This window comes from Crinia signifera, chromosome 4 (genome assembly GCF_055691185.1).
Source record: "Crinia signifera chromosome 4, ASM5569118v1, whole genome shotgun sequence".
Classification (NCBI taxonomy): domain Eukaryota; kingdom Metazoa; phylum Chordata; class Amphibia; order Anura; family Myobatrachidae; genus Crinia; species Crinia signifera.
Window position 1 is genome coordinate 21,177,046 of NC_139220.1, and position 13,681 is coordinate 21,190,726.

The 13,681-nt window shown below is 48.1% G+C and overlaps 1 protein-coding gene across 1 annotated transcript in view; it reads right to left on the reverse strand.

The window, feature by feature from the left end:
* Positions 1-300: 300 nt before the first annotated feature.
* The window catches only part of ZMAT2 (zinc finger matrin-type 2), a 37,510-nt gene continuing 24,129 nt past the window's right edge, over positions 301-13,681 (reverse strand). The window contains exons 5-6 of the mRNA XM_083181375.1: positions 3,075-3,220; positions 301-617 (exon numbers count right to left, since the gene is read on the reverse strand). Of these exons, the coding sequence (XP_083037501.1) occupies positions 474-617; positions 3,075-3,220 (290 nt within the window). The 3' untranslated portion in view covers positions 301-473. The remainder of the gene's footprint in view (positions 618-3,074; positions 3,221-13,681) is intronic.

Consider the following 13,681-nt stretch of genomic DNA (forward strand, 5'->3'; position numbering starts at 1 on the left):
TTTATAGGGGTCTACCCATTGACCCATACCCATATAAACGCCCTCGCTATGAATCTGGAAGATAGCACACAGGCTGCAGAGGGAGCGGCATGCAGATAGGAAGGGAGGAAGCCCGGCCAATTGCTACATGTTGGGTTAAATAGAATTGGCTATGTAGGATTTGCCCAATCGAGCAGCTGTCCCTTATATAAATGGCTCTTGAGATGCGAGATCGTCAGCCCACAGCACTAAGAGGTTATTACATGGTTTGTAAGTAAACAGGAGTTTATGTACTATTGATTCACAGTTTTGGTCATTACAAGTGTTTGATAGATCAGTGTGCTCTCTCCCATCATCTCCGGCTCGGTGATGATGCTGCCTGGGGGAGCCTGGTTCGCTTTTATTGGGAAATGTTCTGGTATAAATATAAAAAGACAATTTCTAGAGAGGGAGAGACGGCTGCTCGGTAATAAGACTGGCGCTTTCAAGTTCCATCAGTGACTCTTTTTGGAAGAGCCGAACCCTGAGAAACCCATGACAGCAGCCATCTCGTCATCCTCTTCAAAGCCGAGGTCTTCCTCCGCCTTCCGTTTCTTCTCCCGCTGCTTTTCTTTCTTGTAGGCTCTGGCTTTTTCCTCCTGAGCGTGAAGCAAAGACATGTGTCATACCCATACAGTCTACAAAAGGACTTCAGCAAAACTACCTACTGTAGGTGGTCAACATAATGTCGACAAGACACGGATACGTGGCATGATCGAACATATTTATGGCGGGCGCTGTGAACGGTAACAGTCTACAGCTAGAACGTTCATCGAACGCATTTGCATGCCAATGTTCTGCAATGAACAGGGATCTGTCTCACGGGAAATCAGAAAAGACCAAATGCAACATTATATGATGGCTGTCGTATTACTGGCCTGGGTAATCCCCCTTGACGTCAATGAGTTGGCATTGACGTCAAGGGTGAAGGTGATGTGACTTTTTTGGTGGACTGGATAGGGTGGGATGAAATACGTAGGGAGAGGAGATTGGAGATTTAGAGAGGGGTGTGCGGTGGCTGAGGCGGTGTGATTGGATTATAAAGGAGATGGGGTGTCAGTGGCGGGGAGGCAGAAGTGGAGAGGCGAGAGAAGGCGGTTGCTCTGCTGCACAATTTAGGGTAATGTGAGAGGACATTCAGGGGAAGTTAGTGATGAATAGAGTGGATGAGTGTTTTGGAGGCATCTGGGGTGTAGATGGTGATTGGTACAGTAGGTAAGCAGCATATGGTGGTTTCTGGAGGAGAAGGAGGATGTGTGATGATGGGGGGAGAGATATTGGGGGAAATTTACTAAAGGAAATTTGTAAAAATAAAAGGTGTATTTGTATCCAGAAATACACTCATTTTTGACATTTACTATCCCGAAAATACATCAATTCGTATTCGTATTGATGTGCTATCAATACGAATAGCCGTATTTTCGGGATAGTAAATGTCAAAAATGAGTGTATTTCTGGATACAAATACACCTATTTTTTTTTACAAATTTCCTTTAGTAAATTTCCCCCATTACGTCTATTTGAATACCGGAAGTATAAATGTAAAGTCAGTGCCATGGACAGAAAGGGAGAAGTGAGAAGGGGTTGTCTCTATGGGCCTTATTTTGGTTCATTCTTTCTGACAAAATCCTTCTTAGATGGACAAAACCATGTGCACTGCAGGGGGGGCAGATGTAACATGTGCAGAGAGAATTAGATTTGGGTGAGTAATTTTGTTTCTGTGCAGGGAAAATACTGACTGCTTTATTTTTACACTGCAATATAGATCTCACTTTGAAGTAAAACCCCACCCAAATCTAATTCTCTCTGCACATGTTACATCTGCCTCACCCTGCAGTGCACATGGTTTTGCCCATCTAAGAAGGATTTTGTCAGAAAGAATGAACCAAAATAACCCCCTATGTATTCTATTGTTCAACCCTGTCAGGTTTGTCTATCAAATAATCAGACATTTTTATCCACTCCTACTACACCTGTACTCCCACTACACTCCTAATACTACACTACTCCTACTACAACTCCTACTTATCTATATAGCACTTTTCTCCCAATAGGACGTTCCGACAGTCGGAATCCCGGATGGAATACTCCTCCATGGTTGAAATATACCTTGAAAAATAAAGGCTATTCACTAAAGGCCGTTCTCCTCCACCCCCACCCGCGCGTGTGTATGCTGGTGTGGACCCCAGATGTCATCCTGTCAAACGGATCCTCATTAAATAAAATAAGAACTGAATGAACGACGATAGAAAATCTGCAGATAATGAACCTGCCTGCCCAGGGCTAATTGTGCCAGCCGACAGCTCTGCTAATTGGGGAGGGTGCTTCCCAGGATCCCCAGGAGCCAGGTGGTGGAGACTTAACCATTAAGTGCCAGGTTGTAGGAGGGAAGAGGAACATGAGGATGTTCTAATTGTGCCCATAATGGAAAATAACCTTGTAATCATGTGTATGGGTCATCTGGTCGCCCGGAAGAAGGATACAGTCAATTGGTCAACATGCCTTAGGTCAAGAGGGTTAAAAGGTCGACACAAGCAATGAAAAAGGAAGACAATAGGATAATGTGAAAAAAAAAGAACCAAAAAAGACGACATAGCAAATGTTGACATGGAAAACGTAGACATGAAAAAAGGCTGACATTTCAGGTCTATGCCAACATAGACATGGTATCAGTGTACCGCGTTGGCTTGCCACGCTCCCAGCACGGTGCCTCGCTACACTACCATAATCTAACTAACCTTTGGAGTCCCCCCCCCCCCCCCCAGGCGTTCAGCTGTCATCGGCTGCCCGCCCCTCGCACCCACGTCACTGTGGCATTTGCATGAGAACGCCCATCAAACAAACACTGGGCGTTCCCATATATAAACGACGGGGCTTCCCCCCCCCCCCCCTCACGTCCGTTCCCCTAAATAATGGCTATCCCAGTCAACTGACTCATGAATAGCAAACCATCCCCCCCGCAATCCCCCCAAAAATGGCTACTGTACTGTGCGCTACCAACAAGTGTTCAGTGACCCATCTACATTCCCCACAGGCTACGTCACCCTCCTGCTCACCTCTTCCCTCAATTCCTTCATCCTTTCCTCAAAGTCATAATCCTTTTGTTTTTCTTCCATTTTCTTCTTATTGACTTCAAAGCGCTTTTTGACTTGATCCAGCGTCGAGCGCTCGACTCTCATGGACATCCCCAAGTTCCGCTGATCTGAAAGACAAGAGTCATTGCAAAATCAATAGCCGTTTAGGTGTCCAAGGGTCTTTAAATCCTGAATGTGTCTGCGCAGGGCCGCTGTACAACATTCTGGAGCGGTTTCGCTGAGGGGCATTCCATTCATCTCTGGCCGAGACGATTAATGGGCAAGGACACCTCTAATCCACCGGACAACCTGCAACAAAGCTGGGAGCAGGAAAAGAGGGACGAAAAAAACAAAACACTTTTGTACTAACGTAGGCCCTTGGCCCTGCTCAACAATGCAAAATAATTCATAATGATCGGCGCTATAACTAAATATTCCATAGACACAGTACAGCAAAACTAAAACTAACAATTGTTTGGGTGTCGCTGACAATTTATATAAAGAATTAGTTTTTATAAGGGGCTGAACAAATTAGGATTCTGCTCCTCTTCGTAGAACTTTTGCCATGTATAATTGATTTAAAATAAAAAAAAGTGTAAGTATTATCTGACAATAGGCCTGATTCTGGTTTGATTGGTCCCCAGCGTAGTCGCACTGAGGACCGATGTTTGCGCTCTGCGTATGTGTATATTCGCATGTGCAGGGCTGCTGAAGGGTTCGCAAATGGGGGAGGGCGGGATGGAGACGGGCAGAGCATACAAAAACAGTAGGTGTGTCCACAAAAACACTGGGTGTCCCCATGCATACGCAGGTGGGCCGATGGGTGTCCCCATGCATACGCAGGTGTCCCCCCCCCCCCAGTACACTCCCTCTTAAATGGAGGGGGGGCAGCGAAAGGTCAAATTATATTAAGAACGACAGTAAACTATTTTAATTAGCTAGCCAGGTGTACTGTGACATCACCAGTAAAATCCTTATAGTCAACTGTCTTAATGCTTAAAGAGAATCCCACAGAGATCTAAAAAAGCCACAGTATAAGTAGGAATGGAAGCGCTCAGGTGATACCCGACCATATGTCTGCAATTAACTTTTAATTTGCTTGCGTTTGAAGTGTTCTATTATTTAGTACCTGGATGTGCAATAGACGCTGCTTAACACACTCTATGCATTGTCTGTCTGAGAGCGCTGGCGCGTTCATTACAATTTAGTACCAACGTTCTAGTACCGACACTCCATTAGTGAGATTTCCCGCAAGCAGGGTTTTATGGGCGGAAGGAGCGGTTCTGCTTTGGCCTAACCGTCCTGTAATTGCACCTGGGGCCTGGCTCAGACCTGGCTGGAGATGCAATCACCGCTGATTACATAGAAGCAGCAGCGATTTGATATAAGCAGACGTCTCCTAGTTTCATTGGGGTTCAAAGCTGCGTTCTAGACTGCAATCACCATTGGCCGGCAGCGTGACCCCTGGGGTCAAACCTTCTGGATGCTGCAGATCACGCAAAGAGGTCAGGAAACCTCAGTCTTCTAGTGGAGGATCCTGGCTTCGGGGAATAAACCCTGTAACTGAACATCAGTGCTTTGCGGTGTTGTGCCGAAGGTCCAACCGGCCCTGAATCAGACCCATTGTGAAATAAAAGAAAATGCCGGTGCGCACTATAAGCACGAAGAACAAGCATTAGGTCGACATGGGTTAAAAAGTCAACATGGGGTTTTCACTTTTTTGCTTTGAATGTCGACTGACACCATATTTGTGTACCACTGCGCTCGCCATGCTTCAGGCACGGTGCCTCGCTTTGCTCGGCCCAATATTCAATTCACCCACCGCCCCCTAATGCAGGCATGTCTAAACTGTGGCCCTCCAGCTGTTGTGAAACTACACATCCCAGCATGCCTTGCCAGTTTTAGCATTCCCTAATAGCAAAACTGTGGCAAGGCATGATGGGACTTGTAGTTTCACAGCAGCTGGAGGGCCACAGTTTGGACATGCCTGCCCTAGTTGATGGCAGGGCATGAAATACCGCCTGTCGGCACTTGTCGGCTCAAAAATAAAAAGGGAAAACCCATGTCGAACTTTTGACACTAATGCTTGTGTCGACCTTCCATCCATGTTGATCTATTTTAGGTGTCGACTTCAGTGGTCGACTCAATGTATGTCAACCCAATGACCATGTATACCTGTCAGAACCATCAAAAAAGTTTGGGAACTTGATTTAGCCAACTGTGATTCATTAAATGTACAATTGTGATCTAAGAACCTATGAATAACCCTAGGAGCAGCTGATTAACACAGGACTGAAATACAAGGGGGGGTCTCTGATTGTACCGATTGTTATACTGATGCGTGATTACACGCATATTGTGCCAACTCGTACAATATGGCAGCACGCAGGACACACTGGGAGACCACCCACTTGCAGCACTGTCGGATTTACGTCACATGACAGAACAGGCCTGCAGCACCACAAAAGGTCCGCTCGCTTCCCCGCACAGTTCAAGAGGCCTCCAATCTACAATCCATCACACACAGACCCAGGACTTGCCTGTACAATCAAGCATTGCACTAACGTCCCTAAGGAACACACACCACCCAACGCGCCGTTCTCTATTCCGTTCATTTTGTTTTGTATCTTGTGTTTGTTTAAATGCAAGTCCTACTGGGAGTGAGGGGCTATATAAATATTATTATTAGAGAACGACAAGTGCTCCTTCCAAACATCCATTAGGTAACGATGTATAGAGAATTCATGTTGTGTACAATATTCTACATCTGTGCTCACAGAAAGGTTAAAAATCAGTTATAAGTATGGGCGGGGTGTTACATCCTGGCAGCAAGTATCCCAACGGTCAGGACACAGACACTGCACCCAACGGTCAAAATCCTGGTAATTGTTTGAACCCTACAATTATCACTGACCTACCCCTGCCACAGACGAACCTCAACAGCAGGACCTCCAAAAGCTGCGCTGGATACCACTGCTCCCGCAGCACATTCTTCTTCTCCAGCTGTGAAGCCCGGACGCTGGCAGCCATTTAAAATATGGAGCCGACTTGTAAGCCAATCAGGGCTCGTGGCCTGGCAGCTAATCAGAGCGGCCGCTGGTATGCAAGCTCTGATTGGCTCACCAGATGGTGTCTAATATTAAATGGCCACCAGCGTCTGGAGGTGAAGGACAAGCCTGCGCTGAGTGCTCCGGGAAAAGTGGGCTTCAGCAGGGGGGGAGGGGGGCCCATGGTAGAAATGAGTTGCCCAGGCCCTTCACTCTGTCAGAGTGACCGGGCCCGGGAAGCTGTGCCCGCGCACTCCATTGATACCTTAGGTCGACACTGCCAAAAGTGATTTTTTTTTTTTGTCTATGTAATTGTACGTCAACATGGACGCCGTATACATCTACAGTTTCGCTCTCCATGCTTCGGGCACGGTGCCCCATTGCGCCCGGCACACTATTATACTCTCACTCTATGCCCACTTGCATAGTAAAGTATGGAAAGACCACAATTTTGTTTTAAAAACTCACGTCGACCTTTGACTGTTGAACTTGCCTATGTCAACTTGCCTATGTCAACCATACGCTTGTGTCGACCAATTAGGCAGGGTCGACCATTAGAGGTTGACTTAGACATTGCCTATCCACGGACTGCATACCCTTCAGATCATGTTTGCAGCACATAAGATCCACCTCACGACCCACACATCGGATTGTAATCGTACCGAAACACCTTGCGATGTGCACAAAAGCACACACGCACGCACGCACACATTGTACTTGTGTCAAAATCGTGCATTAAGTCCCGAAATGTCTAAATGTATTGCCAGATTAACATCACCTCCTGCAGTCTAATCTAGTGTTCATTCTAGCAGTCTGCAGCTTTCAAAACCCATGCAGTTCCTCTTTCCTGCCTGGGGTGCCGCTGTCTGCTTTGGTGCTTCTAGTAATCTGTTCTGTATTGAGATACAGACTAGACTGTGCTAGAAACTCCACAGCAGACAGCGACACCCCAGGCAGGAAAGAGGAACTGCGCCAGTTTTTATAGGCAGGGGGTGCTAGAATGAACGGCATTAATCGCTCCCACCCCCCCCCACCCCCCCTTAGTATCTAACACTAACCCCTGTCCTTAGTGTTGGGATTCCACGGTCTGTCTTCTGACTGTGAAGATCCATACCCATCACCTTAGGGCTATACAATATGGCCACGGAAAAGGCGGACTGGTACCCTGGTCACAGGTACAGCCAAAGAGCACATGACCAACCAGGGTCCGCAAACTAGGCTGCACTGTCTACTGTGGGCCAGCTGATGGACTCATGCAATATTCCTTCCTTGGCAAACGAGGACACAAATGAATGAACAGTAATTGTCCAGAATACAGTGTAACAAGAACACCTATTTCTTCACTCTGTACACTAAAATATCCAACAAGAGCCGATACCTTATACCCGACATTAATTCTGTATAGAGAACGGAAAACATCCAAGTGACTCAATATTGCTGACACAAATGTTCTGCCATTGTTGGATAAAGCGTGCCAAGCTTTGATGGGTACAATGTACTGGCACTGCAGGATATGAGCAGCTGGGTACCACAAGTGTGCGGCCGCAGCTGAATAGAATACAGCCGGATCTGGGGGTACAATGCCCGGGCACGGTGGAAGATAATAAGCCCTATCCTGGTCGCAGCGAAACGTGTTCTGCGAATCGTCACCGGGTAATTTAGTGAATTGGTGTTTGTAAAATGTGGATACAGGCAAAGAAAAGAAGAAAGACTATTCTGCATAGAGGCAGCCACCTGTTCTTCCCTGGAACATTGCTCCTAGGCTACAGAAATAATAGGGATATAAGACACATTGGAGGTATTCGGAACACATAAGTGGCACCAGTTAAGACTGAGCTGCTTTATTCATACATCTCCCGTCAGTCACTCTGACTATACACACTCATAAACCATCAGTTGCCCAAGGCAACGCCACAGAAAGAACTAAACCTTTCAGCATCATCGGGATGATTGACACACGGTCTGCCGACACTAGAGACCAAGCACGTTCTTAAAGAACACCGGCGTGACTGCACAGAAGACCTAACGTCTGGGAGATAGAGAGCCACACATGCAGTACGGTCCAAAGTAAGAGGTCACTTCTCCATCCCCCTACTGGCCGGACATTGCTAGGGACAACCACAATAACCCTCATTAGTGCCACGCAGGCCACGGAAATGCAATATCACACAAACTACTGATGATAAAAAGGAACACCACATATTGCAACAATATCAAAACTAACAATACGCAGTCCTTTCACGAATTAAAATAAATTATTTGTGCATGGGTAGTGCGGGTGGGGGATGAGCAAGCGTGGTGTCGCCATGGCTGGGTGCAGCGGTACTGCGGTCCGTGTGCGGGATTGCCATGGGTGGGGGAGTGGCAGGTGCGGGGTTGCCGCAGTTGGGGTAGGGTGTCTGGTGGTGCTGTGGGTGTGTAAGGGTCTGGTGCGGGTGGTGGAGTTGCAGGTGCGGGGGGCGCCATATGTTTGGTTGCGGCGGGTGCGGCAGTTGGGTTGGGGATGCCGCTGGTGTGGGAGGGGTACGCAGGGTTGGCGTGGGTGAGGGACGGGGTCTGGGCATGTTGTGGAAGGGGTAGAGGCTGGTGTGGCGTGGGCGGGAGGGGTGTGTGAGGGTGTCGGGGAATAGCGGCTATGACTTGGGGTGGGGGGCAGAGGGCAGCAGGGGATGCGGCTGTGTTCTGTGTGCGGGGGGCTAGAAGCTCGGCTGCAGCAAGTAACCCATGGCTCCGACTTGAACGGGAGGAGCAATAAGCAGCAGGGGACCCAGCCGCAGCGGTGTTTTGTGTGAGGAGGGCAGCGGCAGCAAGGGACCCGTGCCCTCCCCCTCTCTCCAGGGGAAGGGCCCGGGACAAGCGTCCCATAGCAACCCCCTAAAGGCAGCCCTGGATAGGCTATCAGCCCCAAACTGTCACTCTGACTCCTCCCAGCGTTATACACACAGTGACAGATCTGGGTTATTATACAGGAGATACATAAACACACATACATACTCTATGGTCAAAGGTCTTTGGCCACACCTGCTAATGATTGAATTCAGGTGTTTGAATCAGACCGATTGCTCCAGGTGTATACAATCAGGCACCTGGCCACGCAGTCTCCATTCGCAAACACTTGTGAAACACAACAGGTTGCTCTGAAGAGCTCAGTGGCATCAAACATGGAACCACGACAGGAGGGCGCCTTTGTGAGTTTATGTGGTCTTCTGTGGTCCTGTCACGGTCCCACACAAAGTGGGGCCAACGACTGCGAAAACCCATCGTTCCCAATCATAGTGTACTTGGATAGTAAAGCATAAAAAAATAAAAACCTTCTGCCATCCGTAAATTTTTTAATCGAAGATGAATCGCGCTCCGTTCCTTAAGAGCGCGTACAGTCGTGTACATGTATAATAGATTGATCGATGTGACAATATTGCAGCTATCCCAATCCATGTGATGTTTAATGCTGTACCTGGTCCCGCTCTTAGGGAACAGGTGACACCCCCATGGCATTTCAACACTCCACGCTTAGTATTTTACCAATTTACCATCTTTTTTTACCACGGGGCCTATGTCCGGTGCAAATACCAGATCTGTAATGTGGCTCCTCCTCTATGTAGCCTAAAGGAATCGGCCGAGTCCCAGGACATTACACACTTATTTCCATATGCTGGTTGGTTTTTCTCATATCATTTTCTGTTTCTCTATAGCAATCTGTGATGGAAAAAGACTCTGGCACCGCCGCCAGTCTCCAACGCCACCCATGAGACCGCTTATGTTAAACCAGCACTTCCAGTGTAGAAATCTCATTATTTTGCCTAGACCCGGAGGACTCCGGCAGGACGGTCAGGGGGGTCCTCGCTCACTCTAAAGCGGATCATAAGTGCTCATGTCCGACGTGCGTTCTTAAAGACCGGTAAAGATCACTGTAATGCTGCCAAGTCCAGAAACGCGGGCGTAGCGAAGGACTTGTACGCGCTCTGAGCAGCGGTCACTGCACTTACAAGGGTTAATCTTCTGCGCAGAATAATTCTATGGAAGAAGCACTCATCGGGGAGTCATTGCTGCAGGGAGGTTTTTGGTACACACAGAACTTACAAAGGCTCTGTTAAAGGCAAGGTGAAGGCTGCGTACATCTCTCATTTAGCTTCCCGCTCATTTACATTCTTTTGTAATCTCCTGCAGCTTGCACCTCGGTTGTGGCTCTTATTGATGTAGTAAACTGGAAGCGGCAGGAGGTGGCGCTACGAGCGGAGGAAAGTTGCGCACAGAAGCGGTGAGTGATCTGTACTTAATGAATGGGAGCCAGAACACGGGACTCATTTTCAGGGCTGGATCAAGGGCCGCAGGGTGTGGAAACGATCAAAGGCTTATTGTGGAAAGGGGTGGAGCGGTGACTTGTGTTGAGTGGGAGTGGCCTGTGCCGTGTGGGTGTGTCCACTCCAAGTCTAGCCTCATTGTCTCCTTAAATGCAACCTTCAGTTTTAGAAGCTTAACTCTTACCCACCCCCCACAGCCTGACCTGAACACTTCTCGCTAGTGCCTAACCCTGAGGATTTGAAAACGACCCCTTCCACTGGGTACAGATCGTGATCTCCAACAGATTGTGCGATCATCATTTGATCGTCTCACAATCAGGGCCGCATTATAATGGGGGCACAAGGGGTCAGTACCCCTGGGCCCCCCCTCTAGCTAGGGGCCCCCTGTGGTTGGCATGTATTTGATTTATTTTTTTAGCTAAAGATTTTGTGTATGGGAGTGGGGAAGTGCTGCAGCTTCACCTATCTGTCAATGTGACAATGATTAATAGAGCCAAGGCACACTGATTGTACAAGTGTGCAGTACATTACTGGGAGTCGACACTTTGCACCAGAGGGCAGAGGCTGAGACTTTTGTGCTGAGCTCTGATTGTTGGAGCTCATTACATGCTTCTCAGGCCCATGGAGAACAGCAGCAGCCTAGTCATGGGGGGGTTTTAATCAGAGGCAGCGCTGGGACTGTAAAGGGACAAACACAGGCTTTTCATGTGATATATATCTCCCCTGCAGTTACACATTGACCAAGTTTATACTGCCTTTACTCTGTGTTTTTACAGTGTAATATTCTCCCATGCAGTTTGCGGCCAGTAATGACAAGTGCAAGGGGGCCCCCCTGTCTAAAGTGCCCCGGGCCCACCGAAGGCTTAATCTGGCACTGCTCACAAATCATGATATTTCTGGTGTATACCCTATATAATCCTACCCTTCTCTTTCCCACCGCCTAAACCGAAGTTCCCCCCCCCCCCCACACTATTGCCTAAACCTAACCCCCTTCTTCGCCGGCCTGACCCTAACCCACCCCAGCTTGTTCGGCAACTTAATTGATTTGTGATTCTGGCATCGGCATTTTGGGACCGCCCGGATGCCGAACGTATCCCGTTTCAGAGTATTGGCATGTTCTTACTAGATTCAGTAATCCCCCCCCCCCCCCACACACACACACACACACACACACACACTATCCGGCTGCAATAATCACACATACACAACTGACCCGGCGGACTACAGCAGCCGCGCATTCAGCAGCGAGTTCGTCCAGACCCACAGCCACATAATGTAATCGAAATTCAACATGTGTTAATGGAAATGATTCATTATTATTATTACGCTTGCTGGCTGCAATCTGTGAGAGCCTACAGATTTCATTCTAGCATTTCTATATATATATTTATAAAAATAAAATAAAAGGCAGAATAATTCCTCAGCTGTAGCAGTGGGTGGTGTGCATCAGACGTGGTAATGGTATAATTATATTTAGCATACATGAAAAGGAATGGGGAAGAGAAATATAGAATGTTTCCCAGGCTTTCATAGAAAACACGGAATGAAAGAGAAGATTAAAACCCATTGATCTCTGAGCCGCGCTCATTTTCTGCTCCGGCTCGGAACATGTGCACTTTACGCCGCCGTCTTCTGAACACCCTTAGGTTGGGGTCATGCCGACGCTATTCAAGACGACGCTTATCCAGCTTCGCAGACGCTCCCGCCTAATTTCCATAGCGGTTCTATCACAGCTAGGAGACGGCAGCGCAATTAGAGCTCAAAGCCTGTAATGAATACGCTGCACGAGACGGGGTCTGGCCAAATACTAGTCCAGGCACAATGGGGTTCCATAGGAGAGCGATACTGAATGCATGAGACCAGGGGTGGCCAGACCGGGCTACCAACATCCAATGTTTTCCAGATTACCTAGCTGGTGCACAGGTGCAATCGTTACTAACTGTCCCATTTCCCAGACCACCTAGCTGGTGCACAGATGCAATCATTACTATCACATTTCCCAGACCCCCTAGCTGGTGCACAGGTGCAATCATTACTAACTGTCACATTTCCCAGACCACCTAGCTGGTGCACAGGTGCAATCATTACTAACTGTCCCATTTCCCAGACCACCTAGCTGGTGCACAGGTGCAATCATTACTAAGGGTCACATATCACAGACCACCTAGCTGGTGCACAGGTGCAGTCATTACACTCACATTTCCCAGACCACCTAGCTGGTGCACAGGTGTAGTCATTACTAATGTTCACATATCCCAGACAACCTAGCAGGTGCAATCATTACTAACGGTCACATATCCCAGACCACCTAACTGGTGCACAGGTGCAATCATTACTAACTGTCCCATTTCCCAGACCACCTAGCTGGTGCACAGATGCAATCATTACTATCACATTTCCCAGACCCCCTAGCTGGTGCACAGGTGCAATCATTACTAACTGTCCCATTTCCCAGACCACCTAGCTGGTGCACAGGTGCAATCATTACTAACTGTCCCATTTCCCAGACCACCTAGCTGGTGCACAGGTGCAATCATTACTATCACATTTCCCAGACCCCCTAGCTGGTGCACAGGTGCAATCATTACTAACTGTCACATTTCCCAGACCACCTAGCTGGTGCACAGGTGCAATCATTACTAACTGTCCCATTTCCCAGACCACCTAGCTGGTGCACAGGTGCAATCATTACTAAGGGTCACATATCACAGACCACCTAGCTGGTGCACAGGTGTAGTCATTACTATCACATTTCCCAGACCCCCTAGCTGGTGCACAGATGCAATCATTACTATCACATTTCCCAGACCCCCTAGCTGGTGCACAGGTGCAATCATTACTAACTGTCCCATTTCCCAGACAACCTAGCAGGTGCACAGGTGCAATCATTACTAACAGTCACATTTCCCAGACCACCTAGCTGGTGCACAGGTGCAATCATTACTAACTGTCCCATTTCCCAGACCACCTAGCTGATGCACAGGTGCAATCATTACTAACGGTCACATATCACAGACCACCTAGCTGGTGCACAGGTGTAGTCATTACACTCACATTTCCCAGACCACCTAGCTGGTGCACAGGTGCAATCATAACTAACGGTCACATTTCCCAGACCACCTAGCTGGTGCACAGGTGCAAACATTACTAACGGTCACATATCCCAGACCACCTAACTGGTGCACAGGTGCAATCATTACTAACGGTCACATATCCCAGACCACCTAACTGGTGCACAGGT